This window comes from Calidris pugnax, unplaced genomic scaffold (assembly GCF_001431845.1).
Source record: "Calidris pugnax isolate Ruff unplaced genomic scaffold, ASM143184v1 scaffold180, whole genome shotgun sequence".
Lineage (NCBI taxonomy): Eukaryota > Metazoa > Chordata > Aves > Charadriiformes > Scolopacidae > Calidris > Calidris pugnax.
The window spans coordinates 1,405,187-1,427,072 of NW_015090916.1; the positions used below are offsets into that span (position 1 = coordinate 1,405,187).

Here is a 21,886-nt window from a genome sequence, read left to right on the forward strand (position 1 = left end):
GCCCCCGGGGACTGAAGAACCCGCACCCGGAGGACCCCCCGTTACCGAGCAGAAGCACGATCCCCCGCAGAAGGAGGAAGAAGCCGCCGCCGGCCGCCGCCGCCTCGCCGCACCCCATCCCGGCTGCGCTCAGGGCCGCAACATGGCGGCCCACCTGCGGGCTGCGCAGGTGAGGGCGGGAGCCGCCCCAAAATGGCCGCCGCCGGTCGCCATGGCGACGCGTCGCCCGGCAGCGGAGGGGTCCGGCCCGGCCACCGGGCCCTGCCCTCTCGGGAAGGAGCGGGTACCGAAAAAGCCTGGGCCGTCCGATTCGGGGTTACCCCATTCTGGCACTTTTTCCGGGCAGAAAAGCCCTGAAAGGAAAAGAGGGCGCAGCAGCATGATGCCTCTGTGACACCCGCACCGCTCTCCACCAGGCGCGTTTATTTATGGCACTCATGATAGAAAATGAAAACATATAAACAGACAATGTGGCCAGCACATTACAGGCAGAGATATAAAGTCATAAAGATACTCTTTAAACAAACAGGTTGATGTTGTCATAGAATGATACAATAGAATCATAGAATGGTTTGGGTTGGAAGGGACATGAAAGACCATCTCGTGCCACCCCCTGCCCTGGGCAGGGACACCTCCAGATTTGGCCAGAGCCCCCTCCAATCTGGCCTTGAGCCCCTCCAGGGATGGGGCAGCCACAGCTTCTCTGGGCAACCTGGGCCAGGCTCTCACCAGCCTCAGAATGACAAATTCCTAAATCTCCCCTCAGCTGGAGAGCCGAGGGGAAAGGAGGTCACCGTTGGGATGCACCGGCAGAGATGGAGTGGGAAAAGGAGCTGCCAAAGGGCAGCAGAAGGCAGTGTCCTCGCTACCACCGTTACCAGGCCTACTGAAGCTGCAAGAGGTCGATATGAAACACACACCCACTGGAAAACATCATCCCCAGTAAGAAACAGCACACATTACCCATACTGTAGCACTTCCAATTTAAAGCAGCAAAGAGATTTAAAGTATGTTGCAGCAGCCAGCTGCTCCTGTGATCCCTCCATAGTCAGTCTTCCTTTTAGTGTCATCAAAGAGGATTTTCAGGGAGGGAAAACCAGGGCAACACAGACGCACCTCGCAATTTTTAAGGTGCAAGAATGCGCCTGCCCAGACACTTTGAAAATCTCTGTTCAGTCAGCAGTCTTGGCATTTTGTTCAAATCTTTTGTTGGCACTTTTTTCATCTTCAGAGCAGCCTTCTTCACATTCTGCAGCTGCAAAGATGAAGGAAAGTTCCTTGTTTAGGAGGCAAGTTCCTCCTGGTTTGTTTCAATGAAGGAAATTTACAACTGATGTTAATGGCAGCCTCTTGCCAGAATTTCAGGTTGAGCAGGGAAACCACTCGCACCGCGAGACATCTGTAATTCAGCTTTGTTCTAACATCCAAAACTACAAGCTTTCACCGTCTGCTTTAGAAGTACCTAAGAAGGAGAATTATAAGAAAAACAAAACAGAGTCATTACTCAGGGTTATTGTTGAAAACAAAAGTAGTAGAGCCAACTGCTGACCTCAGAAACAGAGGGGATAAAAATTATGCTGAAATGTTTCAACAAAGCCAGCAAATCTGGAAGCAACTCCCGTCTTCCTGTAGCAATTTTAAAACAATAAAGATTAAATGAATCAAAAAGCAGATTCAAAACTGGTGAAAGGAAATGAATTCATTAATTCCTCTTTATCCACAAAGCAGGCCTGTCACGGAGAGCAGCAATAATGGCTTTCCTACAAACAATCCTCAACACCAGGGTGGAGAAATTTCTTCTACAGCTAAGAGGGAGCTGTCTCCACTGCCTGTTTAGTTCTCAATCTCTCTCTGAAGGCTCCTTAAGCACACAGTGTGACTGTGGTCCCAGTTGTTTCTGCTTAAGGCTACCACAGCCTGTTGACTGTGAACAGAAGTGAAATACCCGAGTAAAACTGTCTTAGGAAGTCTGCAGTGACACTGACACATTCATTAGAGAATGTTTTAATAGATACCTACATTATATATTCCAAAGACCTCTAGTCTTCTAATGGACAAGCTTCCTTTTCTTCTGTATTCTTCAGCTTCTCCTTTTCTCTACTGTTATAAAGAAAGAGACAGGGGAAAGAAAAAAGTCCAAATCAGAGATCCTGAGCAGTAGAATTACATTCTGAGTTACATATAACAGACATAACATAGAATGAGAAGTTATATGATAAGATAATAAGCATCCTACAGGCATGGTGACCACAGGGGCAGGTTCATGGAGCAAAGAACAGAGCTATCATCTCCCAACACCACCACAGCACCCGGGTCCTTCTCTGAGCGTGGAGCCACTGTGAAGCGCAAGAGCCAAACAAGGACTCCAGAGCTCACTCATCCTGGGGCCCTGTTCTGACTGCAAGCAAGCAGCCAATTATTGCTAATTGTGCTGGCAGTTTTGCATTGTAGACGCTTAGTGTAGGGTCCAAGACAATGATTCAGAATAGCTACGAGGATATATTTGGCAAGCTTTCCCGGAAGCCTTTCTCTCTCTCCTCCATCCTTACAGTTCAGTGTCTGTCACCTCGATCCTCTTCTCTTGCGCTTTCTTCCGATGGTGTCGACAGATAATTACAACTATGACCACAATGATCATCAGAACACAAGCAGATCCAATAGCCACTGCCAGGAAATGGATTTCTGAGAAATGCACTGCATGGAGAAAAACAGATAAATGAACGAGTGGGACACACAGAAGGCTCTCGGAATGGGGCTGGGAACCTCTATCTGTGAATATAACCTTTCCTAAGGCTCCTTTTTAATTCATATCCATTAACTACCCTCTCATGCTTTCTCTTTATAATCCCTTTTCTTCCATACATTGGCCCAAATGTGGAGGAAGACCTGCCAATGCTTCGCACTGGCTAAATTCACATCACCTCTGGGGGTGGTTCTTGGCCGCTCACCTTTCTGCACAACTCTGAGCCGCACTTCACCAATTGTGCCACCAACGTCGGGTGGGTTCTTCACCTGGCAGGTGAACGTCCCATTGTCAGTGGGCTGCAGATTCCAGAGAACGATGGAAACATCATGACGCTCAATGTTCCCATCCCAGGTGACTCGCTCTTTAAACCGCCCAGCAGGCAGCTTGTAGGGCTCCTTGAAGTAATAAAATACCTAGGGGAAAGAGAGGAAGGTGTCATTCCCAAGCTCTGTGCAGCCAAGGTGGAAGCAGCACATGGAAGTGGAGCGGCAATGGCCAAGTCACTGTGTTGGCCCAGTCACTCTCAGATGAACTCTGGGGCCATTTCAAAAGAGAGTGCCTTTGTTCCAGCAGCCACACGAGCTCTGTCCTGCTCAGGCCCAAGGCTTCCTTAGGTGCATTCAGCTGTCTCTCAGTTACACGGCAGTACAAGTTGAACCGCTTGCCCTGCCATGTTGGCCAAGGCAAAACACTCTAAGTGGTGTCAGATGCAGGATGTCAGCAAAGACATCGGGTTCAGCTGTGGTGTAAGCAGGTACAGTTTCATCAGGCCCCAGATATTTTAACCCGGCTTACCCTTTAGCCGGGGTATGCAACCAAAACTTCGTGCTCAGAGTAATCATTATGAATCGCAGAGAAAAAGCCCAAAGATGTACATCCTTGTGTGCTTTGGCTGCGCTTGCCTCTGCCCACACCTGGAATTGCTGCAGTCACTGGGCTTACTCAGTGCTGGGCTTTGGGAATGGTTGTTCGGGCAAGCGTGCATCACTGAAATGGAGCAAAAAGGTCTCACTCACCGGCTCGTGAGAGCTCTGGTCCTCAGGCTGGAAGTTCCAGGTCACTGACAAGTGCTGGCTAACAGGGCTGCTGCTGGAAAAGGTGCATTTTAACCGCAGGTTAGTGCCGTTCACAGCATCCACCTCCCTGGAAGTGTGAACTTCCACGGCTGCCGCAGGCCAGAGTGCTGGAGGGAAAACAGGAGGTGTTAGAGGTAAAGAAAACTACCATCTGGGAGCAAGCTCATCACTTTTCTTTATCTGCATTTAATCTATGCAGGAGCCTGCCTTATCTATCCCAGTCAGTGTTTAACCAGACAGTCGGCAATCACACAGATGTAATTACTGAGGGAGGTGATCCTGTGTATGCAGAACACAAGAGATCCCCTGTGCTTCATGGATTTTGTCTGTTGATGTGCAAGCTGCACAGTGCTGGTTTCAAGGGAGTCTGCATTCTTCTATATTGCCAGTACAGAGCTTTCTCTACAGTTGTGTGGCTGCAAGTTAAACCAATCTGATAACCGGTTGAGAGAGGACCACTGACAAGGTTTTGCCTATAGGGACAACAGACTTTGTTTTGGGGGGAAATGTCTCTCTATGGGCATAAGCAAACTTGACATCTAGGAGGTGCAATGGGGTATAAATGCTACGCCTATTTAAATACATACTTGGTCCTGACTGGCACTAAAGGTATCAGATAACTTCTCACATGCTTGTCCTGGTCACATTATCAGAAATGGTTGGACTTTACTACACTCAATTCGCCAAGCAGATTTCTTCAGAAAAGCGGTCCTGCCCTTTGAATCTGGGCTGCTGAGCCCCAATAAACAATCGCTATTTCCCATGCTAAAACTTTCCTTTATGGACTTTGTATTATTAGCCCAAGCATCACGTACACCACAGCGAAAACGCTCTTATTGATGAACAAAGTGCCTGTTAGAAGGTTAACAGCCCAGCTGGACAACTATAGTCAAATATAGTCAGGCTGAGGAACCCTACAGGAAATCCTCTAGGTAAATCTGTAAGCATTTGTTTGTCAAAGAAACATCCTCTGTTAACCAAACCACTACAGCTGCCACTTTAAAAATAAGTTAGCATCGCTAACTCGATGCTTCCCTGCAAGAGAGATAATCAGCAAGAGAGAGCATCAAGACACAGGGGAGAAAAAAGAAAAAAAAAAAAGAAAAAAAAAAAGAAAAAAGAAAAACAGGAAAACCAAAGAATTTCTGGTGAAGATGCCTCTCATGCCTGAGCCCTAGTTGTCCTCTGGCTTGCCCTGCTGTCCCAGAGAGAGTTCAATCCCTCTGGCAGATTGGTGCTACCAAACCGGTGATGCTCTAAGTTCTCACTTTTCCCCCCACCACGGCTGTGCTGCTTGCCTGACTGCTCTAGCTCTCCAAGTTAGTTCCTGCAAAGCAGCAGTGCTGAGCTAAAAATCTTGCAGCTGCTGAAAGGGAGAGTTCATCGTTCCTAATCATGTGCTCCCTTAGTTTTCCTTTACACAATTGTAAAACCAACCCTGTAGAGAGAGAGAAAATATTAACTCATCTTCCTGAAGTAGCAGGAAATTATTATCTCACCCCAGCGTGATTCAGGAAAAAAAAGAAAAAAAAAAAAAGCTTATCTGGAGTTGTAAAAAATGGGTTCATAACAAAGAAAATCAATACATTTTCTGTATTTGAAAGTAATTTATAACCAAAGACTTCCTTGCCAAGCAATTTCTTTTCTCAAAGGAGAAAATATTAGAAATGCCAAAACATTTAAGGTGTTCACATTTGAAAACCTTCATTGGCATCCAGAGATTCGCTGTCAAATCCATGCATTTCAAACTCCTTTAAAAGAACAACTGTGGGAAATAAGCGTAAAATACTTTTTCAAAGACAGATTACAAGCCTCTCTGTGTGCTGATGCATTTGGGAAAGGAGGACAGATGGTCTTAGATTCCAGCTATATTGATATAAGCCACTTAAAACTCAAGCAAGTTTATTGTCGGTCTGGAGTCGTTGCTGTGTGGCGGATCTAAACCCAGCGCTGCTTAACAATCTCCGATTGTCCAGTAACAAAAATAGTGAAAAAAGCCATCTAGGAGTAAAGTCCAAATTCCTGGCAGGAGAGGAAAAGATGTGTAACCAGAGCTCAGAATGAGATCAGTGTTCTTCTTCCACCTGAACACACCTAAACCTGTTTGTCCAAGAAACTCAATCCCTTCGTGTCACTTGCAGTGAACCCCGGACTGAAAGAATCACAGCAATCCTCCGCAACGAGCACCCGAGACTCCTGTAAAGTCTCTGCCTTAATTAGGACAATAATTAAGAGCTCAGAAGAGGAAAGTCAAGATGGCAACGGAGGCCAGACGGTTCCAGGTTTCCTTACCTGGGAGCTGCACCCCAAGGAAGAGCACAGCACCCAGCCAGCTGGGGCCGTGCATCGGGAAGACAAGTCCGTACTCCACAGGCTGAGCAGAACTGGAAAGAGAAACTCCTTTCAGGTTCTCGATGCCGGGTGAAAGATGAGTTTTCTCAAAATCTTCCCAGCAGAGTAGACCAAATTCCTTTCTCGCAGCTTGGCCCGCAAGGCGCTGTGAGTCAGTGCTCCCTGCCCTCCCACTGAAAGGCAAGGTGCGGCCAGCACGGCTCACTCCTCTGCGTAAAGGAGAGAGATTCTCAAGGTAAGATTAACTTCTGCCTCCCATATTCCTTTGCTCTTTCGTGTTGCAATCGTCTCTCCTCCCAGCTTCCACCTGAAACCACTCCCCTCTTGTGGGAGGTAATTATGCTCCTAAAAAAAAATTTGCCTGAGGGTGTTTACAGATACCCTGAAGGAATGAGGGCCATTAGTATGGCAAAACCCTGCACAGGATCAAAAATAAGCAACCCAAGGTAGGCAGACTGTAGCAGCACTGTGGGCACACATCCAGGGGATGGAAATGTTCTACTAAAACACAGACACCTATAGCAAATGGGAGCGATCATTTTAACGTCGCTTGGTTGCAGCCGTCCCGCAGAAGAACTGGGAAGCTGCACTAACTGGTACATGTAAAGTTCTTAGAAAAGTCAAAAGACAGCTACATCCAGCCTAGTGGCAGTCCAGGCACAGGTGGGGAAAACCAAGCTTACAAGCAGCACAAGGTATTAGAGAAACTCAGAGCGACACAAATTGTTTTCCTGGTGGCACGTGGCATTGGTGAGAGCATGAGACTGAGCTGTGCATGCGTGTTGGCAAAACAAGGATGTTTGCCTTTGAAGACTGTAAATCACTTTAACAGCAGAACCTGCTGCTGGTTGTGGCTGTGTTTGATCCATGGCTTAGTTCCAAAAAGTCATCCCAGGTTATAAGCTTTTGTTGTTACTAATGCTAATTTTCCTTGCAGCAGTGCCAAGGCAGGGACAGGAGGATGCCCCAACCTCTGGATGTTTTGAAGGGTTCCCTCCAGCTCTGAGCTGAGGAGCAAAGTGAGGGCACTCCGCTGCGCAGCAGCATGGGCTCCAACTGGGATGTTTGGGATTACCTGGGACACGCTGAGAGGATGTCAGAACCGGCCAGAACAAGGTTTTGGTGGAACGAGGACAGCAGCAGGACTCTCAGACTTCCACAAGGACATCTTTCCTCCCATTTGCTGTGTAACATCCTTGTGGCAGTTTCTGAAGTGAACACTGAATTTATTTTCACCTTTTAAACTTCAGGTTACAAATTTGACAATGCAAAAAAAAAACAAAACGCTGAGGCCATCAGTGTTGCAGATGGTCCACAGAACAGCACAGAGAATCTTGTCTCTGCTAATAGCCCGGAGATAGCATATATCTCTATTTCCATGGGAATAACCTGGCCCTTCGTTAACCCTTCATCACTTCATCTCCCCAGAATTTCACTCAGTTACACCCAGTGTCATCTCCAGTTTCTTTCACTGCCACTATGAGAACCGATTAGGCTGGGGTTCTTTCTTTGTTTTGCAAACAAAGGCTACTTTCGCCTTATCAGATTTTGTGTAAAGTATCTGTAAGGCCGAGCTCAGCAGCCAGTTTGCTGCCACTTCCTAAGACTGTCTTCCTACACAGCAGCAGCTTCTCTCCCTCAGGCGCTCCTGTTGCCCATACCGCATCCCTGTAACGCACAGGGCTGGGAAGAGGGGCTGTTCTGATCCTTATTTGCAGAACTTCACTAACCTTCAACATCTTGTTTCAGAGAGTGCTGACTCCAGCTGTCAGCAGTCGGAAGACCGTGTCCCTGGCATCTTTACTAGTAACCTAAATTCTCTGATGTTTCATTTTGAAATAAGTAAAAGAAAGATCTGAGAGCTAAAAAGAGCACCCCAGTAAATGAATCGGGGCCCAGAGCATTGTGATTATCCACGTTGTTGAACGGTGAGCTCTTGGGAAGGAGCGAGAAGCCAGCTCCGTCCTTCCAGGCATCTGGAAAAGTGTCCTGTGAGTGGGACATCTGTGTGGCAGGTGTGGAAACGACCCCCACCCCAAAGTCTGCTTTGGGCACGTACCCTCAAATCCCCACTATACTCCCGACCGTACCGGCAGCTCCGCTGCCCCTGCAGGCTTCGAGCGGGGGGGGGGGCAGAAAGACAGCGCGTTCCCACTTCGTCCGGGCTGGATTTCCATCCCTGCTGGAAGCGAAGCTCGGCGAGGCCCCCGCCCGGCTCCCGTGGGGGGGTGCGGGGCTGTGCCCGCCCCCGGTGCCGGTGGGGACGGAGCCGGGTCCCTGCGGGAGCCAGCCGGGGCGAGCGGAGCGGGGCTGGAAGGGCTGCGAGCGCCCTCTGCTGGAGGCCGAGCGCCGCTGCTCGGGCCAGCGCAGCCCTGAGCCCTTCTCCGCGGGGAGCCGGTGGCAGAGGTGTGTGAGCACAGCACCCGCCTGGAAGGGTGTCTCGGGCGCTCCCAAGGCTCTGCTACAACCGTGGTCCCTTCCGCGAGACACAGGCTTTCTCCAAGGAGATGCCTTCCCCCCAGCATTTACCTTTTTGTAAGAGCAGCCAGACGTAAATATGGTTTAAAGAAATGATGCTGAGTTCATTGTGGGTGCAATTCATAACATGCTGCATGGAAATGTTGAATTGCTTTTGCAGTCTCATATTGAAACCAAGGAGAAACAGCACCAGATCCCCCTTGTCAGGAGCACGTGTCACAGGGCACCTGTTGGGAACGGAGCATCGGCGTCAGGTCAGCGCTTGCAGCAGGACTGGTGGGCTTCACCGCCCCTTCCACTGCGCTCCTCGCTCTCAATGCCTGGGTGGAGGCGAGTCGGGGTGAGGAGCTGGCAAACACCACCCTTGAAGACGCAACAGGAAAAAACAGGTTGTGTTAGAGCAAAACAACAAAAGCAGAGTCTAGTTAGCATCATCAGTGACTAAAACCCCTGGGGTTTTACTGCCTGGCACTTACATGCTCTTTTCTGCTGGCCATACAGCATCTCTAGGTGCTGTACCATTTCTGGTTCCTTCGTGTGTTCCCCCGCTATGCTAAGTTGCTTGCAGTAGTTTGAACTTCAGAAACACTCGCTTTGAAGTGTTGTGAGGAAGGTCCCGATGGCAAATCTAATGCACGTTTATCCCTCCTGCTGCTCCCAGGGCAGTACAATGGGTCTCCTGAGCCTTGCACTGGGCTGGTGCAGAGCAGCCACCCCTTGCTGTCAATGACGTTCCGTGAAGACGTTTTGAGCCTCCACACTTCCTGACACGGGCTTACTTTACCATTGGTGTTCCGTGTCTCTCTCGGCTGCTCGCAGGTTTCACTGGAAACAGTGAGTCTCCCCAGTGCTGCTCAGTTCGTTGCCGTACACAATTCTGGGAAAAAAAGTCTTGGGCTTCTTTCTTGTAAGCAAGAACTTGAAAAGCCAACGTGTTCTTTCTTCCCTCGCAGCCAGCTGCGCCAATCTGATGTGGTAGAGAACAGCAAGAGAAGGAGGAAGACGACGATGAGGCTGGAGTGGTCCTTGCCTCTGCTGGGACTCCTGCTGTGCGTGGGTGAGTACAGCCAGCCAGAAATCCATGGGGAAATCCATGGGCATGCAATGGGTGGCTGCAGAGGAGAAAGCACAGGGTTTGGCAAAGTACCTGCGTATACACTGCACGTGGATCTGCTGCTCTCCAGAGTGAGCCTTCCCTTCAGGTTACAGGGGCAGAGGAACGGGAATCCGGCCCTCTCAGGCTAGAGAGAAGAATCCAAGGTCCCTAGGGAATTTTGGCTTACCAGATGAGTCACTCAGATACCTGCTCTCCAAACTTCACGCGGGAGGGTTGGAGCTCAATGCGCTGCTTTCTGCAACAGCGTGCACTATAAGGTTCTGCAGGTTTACTATGATTTTTATGCTTTATTAATGCATTTTTCTTAAACCTTTTTTTTTTTTGGTGATCATGGGCAAATAACTTCAGTTTGGATTCACTGTGAAATGATGGGAGTGGTAGCGATTTCTGTGTTACCAGTTTGAACTGACCAGCATTTAGAAATCTGGTTTAGGATGAAGCACAGACTATCTGTAACGACTGCGAAGAAGTAGCTAGTAACTATGAAAGATAAGTTTGAAAGATAATTAAAATAAGACTATAGCTACTCTGCCACAAACACCAACTGCTATCCTTTGAGAAGACTGAAAACATTTGATTTAGCAATAGCCTGTTTTGTGGTTGGTTTGGGCTTTTTTTTAATTTAAATTCATCTTATATATAAAAAAAAAAATCAGATCACCTTCTCTCTAGCCAAGTCCTATATCTATGGAATTTCAAATCTGCAATTTTGTTACAAGTAACTCCTGTTGTAAAGCAAACACTACCCAGGATGAGACAACAGCACTGAACACATGAATGCCGATCATTTCTTTACTTAAGTCAGTTTCTACCAACAAACGTTTTTTTAAGCAAATCACAAAATCTTATTCAGACCTCCTAAATTTTTTTTATAACACTCCAGTCCAGAGACTTCAATAGAGCTACTTATTTCCTACCAAGAGAGAAAAAACACATAGTTGAGCTGCTTTACAGTGTTAAATCAAGCACCAGGGGCCAATCCCCCACTCTTGCAGAAGACAGGGGTTCTTCCTGCAGAAACTACACATGATTTTCCAGCAGTCTTTGGTCCATGATGACAAAGCTAGATTCTTGGGCACACAGCCTGCAATATCCCTTTTTCTAAACTGGGGTGGAAAATTATTCAAATTTCCGTTCTGCGTTACTCTATGTTAAAAATGGCTTCCAAAGGAAAAGACTTCATTTCAGAACAACATCCTGTCTCAGCTAACAGAATGCTTCTAAGGCATTTAACACAAATATAGGAGTATAAACATCTCTTTCAAGCAGCCAAGTTGAGAAAGAATACCCTTGAACTAGGAAAGGTGTATGATCTCAGTAGCTAAATTGCTTAACACTCATTTTTCTTTCTTTTGTAGTTGGCTCCACAGCTCAGGAGGGTAAGTGTATTTTACCAGCATTCTTAATTATTGAGTATGATAAAAAGTCCAACTATGGTTCACAAGTGAGGGTTAAAAGTCAAATAGAACTATTCAAATTTTGTAAATATTGCAGGGTAGTAAAAATCCCCTACTACTTTATTGTTACTGATCACACTTGATTTGAAAAATTGGGTGTTGTGAATTGTCCCTAATTATTGCTAGAGATCCCCAGGCAAGGTTGGGCTTTTTCCAATAGCAACAAGTAGTGGGATTACAGGAGGCAGATTTCTTAACATTTACTATTCTCTCTTTTACAGGGGATCCTCCAGAACAGAAAGGTAAGTGTATTTTACCAGCATTCCTAACTATTTAGCATGATATAAAGACTAGAGATGTCTCACAGGTGAGGACTAAAAGGCAGATAGAAAGATTTGAATTCAAGCAGTAGTTTAGGAGGGGGTTTGTTAGTTGCTACTGTCATCACCCATCAGAAAAATCAGCTGTAATGAGTTGCCCCTAATCGTTAGTGGTCTCCAAGCAGGGTTGGCCATTTGCAGAGACCAGCAAGTATGTGGATAAACAAGGACAGATGGCAGGCGGCCAGGCTCTCTGCCATGAGGTAGATTACTTTGTGATGTATTTTGATACTGTTTAGTGTTGCAAAGAATTAGTGTAAAAAAGTAAAGGAAAGCACACGTGCAGAAGACCTAAACACAGGGAATTTACATTACACCATAAAATCACAAGTTTCGCAGTGCAAACTCTCATGGTGGGATCCAGGGAAGCCTGCCCAGAAGCTGTTTGTAACACTGGTTTCCCTTCCCCTTGGCCCACCTGCAGATAAAGAATTCCTGGTGGAGATTTCCGGAACCACGGTGACAATCACATGTCCCTTGACTGCAGACAACATAATCTGGAAGCCACCTGCGGCAGAAGCACAGGACGACAAGACGAAGTACGTTATAAAGAATCACGACAGCTCTCCTGTGAACCTGAGCTGTTCCTCAGATAAGGAGGAGTATAAATTGTACCTGAATGCCAGAGGTGAGTCAAAAAGCACTCGGTCTATGGGCTACAAATGCAGTCTATGCACATTAGGAGCTGAGACCTGATGTTGAGTGATGCTGGGCTGGGTGAATGCCATTCTGCTGAGGTCCTTCCCGCTCTGTGTGGGCAGTAAACAAGCCCAAGAACATGCTTTTGGCAAACAAGATCTCCCTGCTCTCTACGCCTTCCCCTTCTGCTGCCCTCAGACCAGGTGGCCGTCAATGGTTCCCGCATATAGACCGTACAGTCTTTTTTTTTTTATATACAGCTTCTGCCATGCTACAAGGCAAGAGTAATGTCTGTTGCAAAAGCCAGAGGCATTTCTTACCCTGCAGAGGGGAAACCTCCCCTTCTGCAGCACACAGCCTGGCTTCTGTGACGCCTCAGCCAGGGGGGTTTATGCTTGGAATCCAGCATAAACACAGGGTGGGCAATGATTTAGGAGATGTTTTGCAGCCTCCAGCTACCAGAGGGTAGCCAAGAGGGCTGCACACACCAGCCCCCGGTCCGTGTCTGTCTGCAGACCAAAATGGTGGGGCATATAGAACAGCCTGTGCTGTCCCCCTTCCTCCCTTTGCTCTTTTCTCCTTCCCACCCAGAACTGTCTCTTTTTTGCTGACACTAATGAGATGAGCGAGGCCGGGACTTTCCATGCTGGAAAGGAAGGGCGCCCGTCTCTGAGCATCTTCATCTCTCCTCCCGGCAGTGTGTGCAAACTGCGAGGAGCTGGATGCCTTGGCAGTGACAGGGATCATCGCTGCGGATATTCTCATCACCTTCGGGGTGCTGATTCTGGTCTATTACTTCAGCAAAGACAGGAAGGGGAAAGCGAGCGCTAGTGCTGGCAGTCGGCCTCGAGGTAAGAGCCATCTTGGGCACCTCTGCTCTCCACGATCCATAAAATGGAGCACTTGTGACAGGGAGTTCTCCATTCCCCAAAAGCCTCCAAGACCCTGCCAAACACCGCTCCTGCTTGCTGCCTTCTTGTGCGGGATGGGTGCGGCTGCCGTGTCACGTCAAAGGCTTCCTGCCCATAGGAAACCATTTCACAGGCATCACCATCGAGTCTGCTGAAGCAAACTCTCCATGGTGGATGCTCAGCTTGCAAGCGCAGCTGCAAAGCCAGCCTTGCCCTGACCTGCTCAGCTGCTGGCTCAGGCAATCAAAGACCAAGAATTAGGCTTGCACACAGAAGATAGGATTGGAAATTATGGTGTTACTAAAACCATACATTTTAATTTCTGGCTTCTGAGACCATGGTTTGGTGACCCAGCGGATCCAGCAGCGGGCCTCGTAAGTCATACATAGCAGGGTGAAAGTGATGCAGGGTGGTGACCTCACAGTACTGGTTCCGATTTGTTCCAGAAGCATTGACGATGACATTTGTACCTGGAGACTGCCTATCAGACAAGTACCACAGGTGCTCATCAGCCAGGCTTTGTGCAGATCAGGCATTGCTGCTTTTTCCCTGGGCTTCACAAAGCCCTTTCAGCAGGTCTAAATTCCATATTGTGTGCTCACTGTGCATGCTGTGTGCTGGGTTCACAGAACCACGGTGATATGCTCACACCTGTGTGGCTTGCCGAGACAGAGGAGCATAGATCTGGTTTCCACATTGTGGAACTGTGGCCTGGAGCTTCTTGTTTTCAAGTTTTCTTCACAGCCAGTCTAGATTCTGAAAGAAAGCAGATTTCCTTCTAAACGATCGTAAGGCCTCCTGCCTGCAGTACGTGGCTCTTTAAAAGCTCTAAGCTCATCATAAAGCATGCAAATTGACCCATGGTATGCATTACCCTGGGATGATCTCCATGAAGGTCCCCTGTGCCATCACCAAGGATGACCCACCTCTCTCTGCCCCTGTTGCAGGTCAGAAGGTTCAGCGTCCTCCCCCTGTTCCAAACCCAGACTATGAGGTATGGAGAACCTGCATTTTTTTCCATCTCTCATTGCTGGTTGGGGAGGGATAGCCAGAGCTGGGAATCCGTAGCATTTATACTTTCTGCTCCTTGGAAGAAGCATCCAGACAAACTCCAAGCTTTTGTGGGAGCAGAGGAAAAAGGTGGTGAGAGTGGACCCCTGCTCCCGGTCCCGACACAAGGAGCTGGGAGCAGAACTGCAGCTTCTTGTGTGTGCTACCAGAGTGGCACCACACCACTCTGTTGTGGTTTTCTCTGCCTACCGTGCAGACCAAGATTCTGCTGTTGTTTGGGGGTGTATTAATAAGGATTCCCAAACTAACATCTCTGCTGTTCCCACAGCCCATCCGCAAAGGCCAACGGGAAGTGTATGCAGGCCTGGAATCCAGGGGCTTCTGAAATTCCCCTGGGTGACAGGCTGGAGAGCAGCAGCAGAGGGGCTAAGTGCTTCTGCCCAGCTCGGTACCGGCTCTGCTGGAGCTCAGGCCTTTCAGGGTAAGCCAGGCGGCTACGCAGGACAGGCAGCCTGCTGCCATCCGCTCTCCCACCCTGATGTGCTCCTTCAGTTTGACATTAGGGAAAAGAAACAAATGAGCACGCATTGGCAAGAGAAGTTTTCCTTCTCATTAAAGGACTGCAGCCTCACTCGTGGTTCCTGGCCTCCTTTCCCCTCGCACTTCTCTCTCTGTTCCAGTTGTGTGCCCATTTAATTGCCTCCCATTTAATTTCTGCCCTGACCACCTCCACTTTCTCCCCGCGCCTCCCTGGGTAAGCTAGCAGGCAAACAGTGGGTCCTTCTCGGGGTGACTGCCCTCTGATCTTGTCCTGCTCTCGTGTTAATAGCCTACCTTCATTTTGCTGCCCAGCATTGTAATGAGAGGAACAGAGGCAGACAGCATATAAAAAGCAAATGGGTACTTTTTCATAGAAAAGACACTGCTTTGAATGAAAATATTTCAATGAAAAAGAACACTTTTTCTTTAAAAAAAAAAGAGAAGTGCTTCTACCATTGCATGCAGACTGACCTGTCCATCCCCCAGCCCTTCTTCTGTAGGAAACAAGTGGGGTTGGGTACCACCTTGCATCCACTGACCTTCAAGTTTCAGACCTTCAGCAGAACATCTTCGCAGGGCCACATGAGGATCTGGTGCCTTCCCAAGCCATCTGAAAGTCTCCTATTAGGAAATTGAAGTGCTTTGTTTAAATCTTTGTTGCTATTAAATAGCAGGGCTCCTAGATATTTCAGTTAAGATTTGAACCCCCACTTAGCAATAAGTGCAGTCTGACCAAGACAGCACAACAGGGATTTTCGTGTTTCCCGGAGTGGAACCGAGACCCTTTGGCTCAGCCCTGGGACTAGCACCCTGCTTAGAAACAGCTTCTTCACTGGAATTGAAATGGGTGCACTGGGGCCACAGAGACAACGACCAAGACCTACAAAATCCAAGAGAGCATCAAACCCTTTTGTCAGACTGTCCTCATTAAGGACATTGAGCCCCCATCCCTGGAGATATTCAAGGAGAGGCTCGACGAGGCCCTGGGCAACCTGGTCTAGTTGGGGGTGTCCCTGCTGACTGCGGGGGGGTCGGACTAGATGGCCTTTGGAGGTCCCTTCCAGCCTGGACCATTCTATGATTCTGTGATCCTCATCCCAGAGACTTCATGCAGTCCCTTTTTACTGATATTCTATACTGTAGTCTAGGATAAACACATTTCTTAGAGTGTGTTATACCTTAAAGGGTGTACATTTGCTGGCCGAGTGTCATTTTCTGGAACTATCATTCTCAGAGATTCTTGTGATTCGTCCTTTGCTGCTCCCCTTTCTCGCCCCATTTCAGCTCTGCAACTTGCGTTCTGCCTGGGTTCTGTTAGAGACATAGCGGGCTTCTTTCCTCTTGGTAAAGATCCATTTTAACTTTTTAATATACATTTAAAAACTGTAATATATTAATAAAATGGGGACAGCACCGCCGTGTATGCATTGGAAAGGATGTCCCCTGTGTTTTTGTCTCTGTTAAATAAAAAAGGTTTTGTTAAGGGGAGTTCCTGGGTCAAGAGCAGTCCGGGACACTGAGAACTTGGTGGGTCTGTGTTGACTCCCTTTGCAGCAGCCTACGAGGGGTTTGGGAGCAGAACATGCCAGGATGGGGGGGGAAAACCACACTCATAAAAATGCCCTGCCGTGCCTGGGAGAACAGGGCAGGGTGAGCAGGAGCTGGGCAGTGGGTGTGGGGGCAAGGGAAATAGCTGAGGTCCCACACACTCAACAGATGTTAAAGCTGCCTGATTTTAAAAGCTGCAATTTCCAAAGCAGCAGCAATGGGCCAGGCAGTAACTTAAGGAGAGGGGCCCAGGAGATGCTGTGATGCTTGGGAACGTTTCTGGTTGAACACTGAGTGAGACACATTTCTGTTGCTCAGCAGAGCAATAGCTCTGCAGAAAGGAAACGGCAGCAGTGATGGGGGCCGGGGGTGGTTTAACCCTTGAGTTTGAGCACAGGGAGATGAACACCCAACAAGTTTCACCCTTCACATTGCTGTACTTACCCTGCAGGATGTGGTTTTAGAGGCAGCACAGCTGGGTTTACCATACAAGGTGCTCAGCATCTAGGAGGGAGATCGCCAGATACAACGAGCACTAACCCCAAGCAGCTCTGAAACCACTCTGGGCCACATTCTCAGCTTCTGCAAAACATCACTGCTCCCGGGATGTTTGCTCAGCCCAGCTCTACAGCCCATTGCTGTGAATGGGATGTGAGAAGCTCAGAGCGCTCCAGGAGCCCAAAGCCTAAATTTTCCTCCAAGCTGCACCCTGGTGCTTCTGCCACCGTTTATGGAGCTGCATGTTTGGCTACTGTTTGCCCCAACGGTGCCATCCCACGCTCTCCTTATCTCAGTGGGATCAGCACCCACCCAGCAACAACAGCTCTCTGCCTCTGTGCTTACCTGCACCACAGAAATGTTTCTTCCTCCCAAAGATGATGCTGCTGAAGAGCCTCTCACAAGCAGGAGTTGTAAACGTTGCCCCTGCTGTACCTTTGATTCATGCAGAGCATACCCCCACCCACTCTGCTCTGGGTTTCTCCTGCTCTTTGCTCATTGCTTTAAGAACTCATGATGATAAAAGTGCAATGAACTAGGCAGTCTGCTGGTCACTACTTTTATAAGGTCCTACCCAGATGACTTTGCAGACCAAAGGTGGGTATTGGCATAGTCTACCTGCAATGGTCACATCAGGCTCAGCCTTCACTGGAGCAGGTTAGAGCAGAAAAACCACTAAGACACTATTTTGCTCCTGTGAAGAGCAAAATCTCATCATGAAAAGAGCCAACGCTCTTCATAGGAAATCAAATCCTTTTCTTGTTCACCATCCGCAAGGCTGATCACACACCAATTCCCATAAGGGCACAACGTGTGCACCCACAGCTCTTCACAGCCTGTTGTCATTTGCTATGTCAGACGTGTCACAGGTCAGTGACCAATTTTTATTGAGTTAAGTCTTCTGGTGCCGACTTCATACCAGAGTCACACGGCAATTCACAGCCTGGTGCTCTCTAAAGCCCGTCACCCAGATTCTCAGAGAAGCAGGAAAACACAACCTACAGGTGTGTGCAACTGGCACATGGAGGGTGACCCGGTTTCTGAGGTTTCTAACTGCTGATCCTGTCTGTTCTCTGCCTGCTGCTTGGGCCATAATCAGGCTCCGTTACCTGCTTCTGCTCAGAGCTGGGGAGTGGGGACCTTGCCGGGGGGAGCTGGGTTGGCGTGGGGAGACCCGGTGCTGCTCAGTGTCTGGAAGGGTGGTCGAGATGGGAAAGGCTCTGAAAGTTTGCTTCACTACATCCTGCACTCAGCACACTGGGATGGCTAATGAGCCTGAAAGGGGGGTTGCCGAATGTCCCACTGAAGATCCCTGGTCTGGTCACAAAGGTGGGCTGCAGAGGAGACAGAGGATGAGGGGTGGAGACTGCGATTAAATACCAAGCCCTACATGTGCAGAGGAAAAGTTCTCCTGCCAGGCCCCCAGCTCCATCCAGGGGACCGAGGCACACAGGCACTTTGCAGGGGTGACACAGACCCTGAGGAGTGTCACTGGTGTCCCCGCTCCCCATTCTGGAAGGGGAGTTAAACGAGACAAAGCCTCTGCTGCTATCCGGGGCAGCAACCGTCTCTCTTCACAAGGTCCACCATCCCCAGCTTCAGCAATGGACCCAGATGTCATTTAGATCCTGGCAGAGGGAGGTGGTGCAGCCAAGGCACATGCCAGCACTGGCAGAGCAGTGTCCTACCGGGACAGGCACAAGACTTGTGGCAGATCACATCCAATGTGTGTCTTCCCCAGGCCTCAACAAAACCAGTGGAGCAGGGAGGCTGTGGGATAGGCTCATCTTTAATGAGGGGGATACAGAAGCACAAGACGTCATGAGAAGAGCAGAGTGCTACAAGCAGCCCATCCCGGCAAGGAGCCGGAGGGCTCTCCAGGCAAAAACCTGCACTGCCTTTGGCCAGCACCGAGCTTACGGAGGCACTGGCCGTGGCGTTGCTGTAATATCACTCCCAGCATGAAGGAGCCACAGGCCCCAGCGTCTCTCCACTTCACTTGCGGGCCTTGGCAGGTGTCAGCCGGCTGTACTGTCCATCATCCCGCTCGCCAAGGGGCTAGGAGCAACAAAAAAGGCAAGATGAGCTACAACTGTGTCTGTCCAGCCCTGAGAGGGAGGGTACAAGGGAAGCCAGCCCAGCCCTCCCTTTGGCAAGCTTTTGGCAACTTTCCCTCCCCAGCACAGAGCAACGTCCAGCACAGCTCAGCGCCTTGTGGCATTCCCCAGTAGCTGTGCTGTCATGGCCACGCTGGCCCCACCACACAGCCACACACTACGCAGAGGTGCTGAAGCCCTTGCACATGTGCATGCACACCCACGCTCACCTGGTAGAGCTGCTCATTGGCTATCAGGTTCTGCCTGTCTGAAGCTAAAGAAAGAAAGAAGGAGGTCAAGGATGAGGGGAATCACAGGCAGCATGGTGAACATTTGCAAACAAACCCAAGCAGCCGGCTGCTTTCAGGCCTGTGCTTTTTCTTCCTCTGTGAGGCTCCGTGGAAAGGTCCTGCGAGGCCTCAGGTGTTCCTGTGCCACCAGCTGCCATCATCCAGTGATGACGTTTTGGTGAACCTCTAAAGTACGTTTGATGGCTTCTCCCGGGAAGCTCAGTTAGGGGCAGGAAGGGCACACTGGGTGCTTACAAGGATCCCTACTCTAAACCCACTGTATGCTGGCTGTTGCCTGCAGCTTGCACTAGTGGGAAGTCCTTAAGTACCACACGCGGTTCCTAAAGATGCCCAGGAGCTTCCCACCCCCACCCGCGGGCAGCCAGCAGGGCCCTCCCCTCACCTCGTGACATGCGTCCCTTGTCATGGCCCGTGATGCAATACACGGCAACCGCCAGGAAGATGGTGGCGATGACATCTGCGACCACGATCCCCGAGATGGTGGGAGCATCCACCTCAATGCAGTTCTGGCACACTGGAAGCCCAAAAGGACACAGATGCTGAAAGCAGGACCATGACCGGGACCCTGCCTCTTGGCCACCTCCTCCCTGCTGCCAGGGTCAGTCTGAGCCCAAAGCGCTCAGCCAGCTCTCCCAGTCCAGCCTGGCTCCAGTCCCAGGGAGAGAGGGGCCAAGGAATAAGTCTGGATGCTGTGTGACCCAGCGCGAGCTGCCACGTGTCCCCAGCACTCAAGGCAGGTCACAACAGAGCCAGAGAGTGGCTATCAATGAGGCAGTGCAAGTGCCAGATTATGACACTAAATGAAGCTGTAGAGCTCCCCTGGGGACAGCAGAATGTGCAACTTGGCTGTTCCCATGGGCAACCTCGCACAGGAGCTGCCAGGACTTCTGCAAACTAGTGGAACCACCCCCAAAGAAATCAGTAGTTCCCTCAAAAATTTCCTGGGTGAAATCTCCAGATAGTTCTGGCTCTAGAAAACAGGTTTGCAACACTTACTTCGATAGTGCACCTGGAGGGAGGACGTCTTTCCGTCTGTTTCACACATATAGGTGCCTCTGGGGTCATCATAAATTGTACCCAATTCCAGCTGCGTTGTGTTTCCTAGAGTGGTCCCATCTCTCTGCCAGGTAATTTGTTTTCCTGCTAAACACTGCAGGAACACCTTCCCACTGGCTTCTTTCACGATTATTTGCTGTCCTGAAAAATAAAGGAGGAGAGCAGAAAGCTTCACAACTGAGTCCTCAGCCCTCACCGTGGTGCGGAGCTCAGAGATATTGTTCACGGAGAAGGCTATTATAGACAGCATCACATTGGGCTGTCCCCTGAGCAGGGGAAAGGACACGGCGAACAAAAAAACTCTGCAAAAAGCAGACCACCCAGCAGTAAAGTAGCCCAGCGTTCAGCTGGTTGTTACATCGAAGCAGCTCTGGGTAGTTTAGAGATCCAAGTTCCCTTAGAGTGAAAACTAACTGGAATCTGGCATTGACCTGGACCCCACTCAGACTGTACATGCACGACCCCCATTCCACACACAGAGATCACATTGATATTGACGTGCAACTGCACTGAAACGCACTTGAACAGAAAGTTAAATGTTTCCACTAGCGGGGACAGGAGCTGAGCCCAAGTAGGGAGACAAAAACCCACTTGTTTTTTTACGCAATGGTAAAAAATGTTGTTAGTGAGAAGCATGCAAAAAATCTGCACAGAATTGATTCCTGACCCAAAGGCATCACCTTCAGAGTCTGCAAATAGAGAGTAAATTCCTTGTGTTATTTGCTGAGCACTGAAGCTGAGTACAGAGTCTCTCCTGCTCATGTATTTGTGCCGGGCACAAAGCCCATGGCCACTCTGGTCTGATACCATGGTACTGCCAAGCCCCACTTTACATGCTCTGTCATTGCAAGGCGGGTCTGAGCCTTCACAGCCAGCCAGGGAGCAGGGGACACGCTCCAAACTGTCACAGTGATGGTCCAGGGCAAGCAGAGCCGCCAGAGCGACCCCGTCCTCATGAACCGCTGCGCCAATTCACTCCCTTCTCCCCATCGACATTTACGAAACTCACATCAAGGTGCCGCGATGGACAACAACCCCAGCGAGCAGCGGGGACCTGCTCCCTGGCCACCCTCCCACCACCACAGAGACCCCCGGGGCACGAGCAACACCGCAGCAGCCCATGGCCAATGCCCAGGGACCTACCTCGGACGCCCCAGCTGGCCACGGCCAGGCTGGCCAGGAGTATCCAGGCACCCAGGGCTCTTCCCCGCCGCATGGTACAAAGCGGTGGCAGCTCTTTCTCCTGCTCAGGGGAGAGGACGCGGAGAGAGCTCCTCGCCACAGCACACCACGCACCCCGAGATCTCTGTCAGGTACCGGATGCCGGGGGCTGGAGCTCCCTCCCACAGCAGCCAGGGGATGTCTGAGGTGCCCTGCGCCTGCCTCCTCGCCCCAGCCACGGTGTCCACGGAGAGGCAGGGGAGGGCAGGTGGGGCTGAGGTGGCGGGTCCCCCGACAGCTGAAGACCCCCAGCAGTCCTATCTTCCCCTGCAACCACGGGTCCAGCCACAGACCCCCAGCAGATACGTGTCCACCAGCAGCCACAGAGCCACCCCCAGCAGCCATGGGTCCCCTTCCAACCATAGTCTTGCAGCAGCCATGGAGCCCCCCAAGAAGCCACAGAAGCCCCAAGCAGCAACAGGTCCCAGCACAGCCATGGAGCCTCTCAGCAGCTTTGGAGCCTTTCAGCAGCTTTGGGTCCTCCTACAGCTGTGGACCCCCCCCAGCAG

At 49.9% G+C, this 21,886-nt stretch overlaps 4 protein-coding genes across 5 annotated transcripts in view; 1 reads left to right on the top strand and 3 right to left on the bottom strand.

Annotated features, from left to right (window-relative positions):
- Nucleotides 1-163, bottom strand: part of MPZL3 (myelin protein zero-like 3) — a 7,953-nt gene extending 7,790 nt beyond the window's left edge. For both annotated transcript variants that reach the window (XM_014949503.1, XM_014949502.1), the window contains exon 1: nucleotides 46-163. In XM_014949503.1, the coding sequence (XP_014804989.1) occupies nucleotides 46-118 (73 nt within the window). In that variant the 5' untranslated portion in view covers nucleotides 119-163. The remainder of the gene's footprint in view (nucleotides 1-45) is intronic.
- A 245-nt stretch (nucleotides 164-408) lies between these two features.
- MPZL2 (myelin protein zero-like 2) lies at nucleotides 409-6,440 on the bottom strand. Its single transcript, XM_014949548.1, has 6 exons — nucleotides 6,115-6,440; nucleotides 3,763-3,929; nucleotides 2,949-3,159; nucleotides 2,550-2,694; nucleotides 2,020-2,100; nucleotides 409-1,462 (listed from the first exon to the last, which is right to left on the bottom strand). The coding sequence occupies exons 1-5, from the start codon at nucleotides 6,167-6,169 to the stop codon at nucleotides 2,040-2,042; spliced, it is 639 nt and encodes a 212-aa protein (XP_014805034.1). The 5' UTR covers nucleotides 6,170-6,440; the 3' UTR covers nucleotides 409-1,462; nucleotides 2,020-2,039.
- Nucleotides 6,441-9,145: 2,705 nt separating this feature from the next.
- Nucleotides 9,146-14,738, top strand: CD3E (CD3e molecule, epsilon (CD3-TCR complex)). Its single transcript, XM_014949531.1, has 8 exons — nucleotides 9,146-9,486; nucleotides 9,606-9,709; nucleotides 11,128-11,148; nucleotides 11,448-11,468; nucleotides 11,971-12,174; nucleotides 12,884-13,036; nucleotides 14,044-14,090; nucleotides 14,436-14,738. The coding sequence occupies exons 2-8, from the start codon at nucleotides 9,661-9,663 to the stop codon at nucleotides 14,490-14,492; spliced, it is 552 nt and encodes a 183-aa protein (XP_014805017.1). The 5' UTR covers nucleotides 9,146-9,486; nucleotides 9,606-9,660; the 3' UTR covers nucleotides 14,493-14,738.
- A 3,733-nt stretch (nucleotides 14,739-18,471) lies between these two features.
- Nucleotides 18,472-21,868, bottom strand: CD3D (CD3d molecule, delta (CD3-TCR complex)). Its single transcript, XM_014949620.1, has 5 exons — nucleotides 21,300-21,868; nucleotides 20,097-20,297; nucleotides 19,483-19,614; nucleotides 19,020-19,063; nucleotides 18,472-18,751 (listed from the first exon to the last, which is right to left on the bottom strand). Exons 1-5 carry the CDS (start codon nucleotides 21,370-21,372, stop codon nucleotides 18,689-18,691), a joined length of 513 nt encoding a protein of 170 aa, XP_014805106.1. The 5' UTR covers nucleotides 21,373-21,868; the 3' UTR covers nucleotides 18,472-18,688.
- Nucleotides 21,869-21,886: the final 18 nt, after the last annotated feature.

Coding starts and splice junctions, on each gene's coding strand:
- MPZL2 (XM_014949548.1), bottom strand. CDS start 6,169: ATGCACGGCCCCAGCTGGCTGGGTGCTGTGCTCTTCCTTGGGGTGCAG. Junction 3,930..6,114: donor CCTTGGGGTGCAGCTCCCAG/GTAAGGAAACCT, acceptor TTTTCCCTCCAG/CACTCTGGCCTGCGGCAGCC. Junction 2,695..2,948: donor GCTCAGAGTTGTGCAGAAAG/GTGAGCGGCCAA, acceptor TTCTCCATGCAG/TGCATTTCTCAGAAATCCAT.
- CD3D (XM_014949620.1), bottom strand. CDS start 21,372: ATGCGGCGGGGAAGAGCCCTGGGTGCCTGGATACTCCTGGCCAGCCTG. Junction 20,298..21,299: donor GGCCAGCTGGGGCGTCCGAG/GTAGGTCCCTGG, acceptor TTTATTTTTCAG/GACAGCAAATAATCGTGAAA. Junction 19,615..20,096: donor CCTCCAGGTGCACTATCGAA/GTAAGTGTTGCA, acceptor TTGGGCTTCCAG/TGTGCCAGAACTGCATTGAG.
- CD3E (XM_014949531.1), top strand. CDS start 9,661: ATGAGGCTGGAGTGGTCCTTGCCTCTGCTGGGACTCCTGCTGTGCGTG. Junction 11,149..11,447: donor TGGCTCCACAGCTCAGGAGG/GTAAGTGTATTT, acceptor TCTCTTTTACAG/GGGATCCTCCAGAACAGAAA. Junction 13,037..14,043: donor TGCTGGCAGTCGGCCTCGAG/GTAAGAGCCATC, acceptor CCCCTGTTGCAG/GTCAGAAGGTTCAGCGTCCT.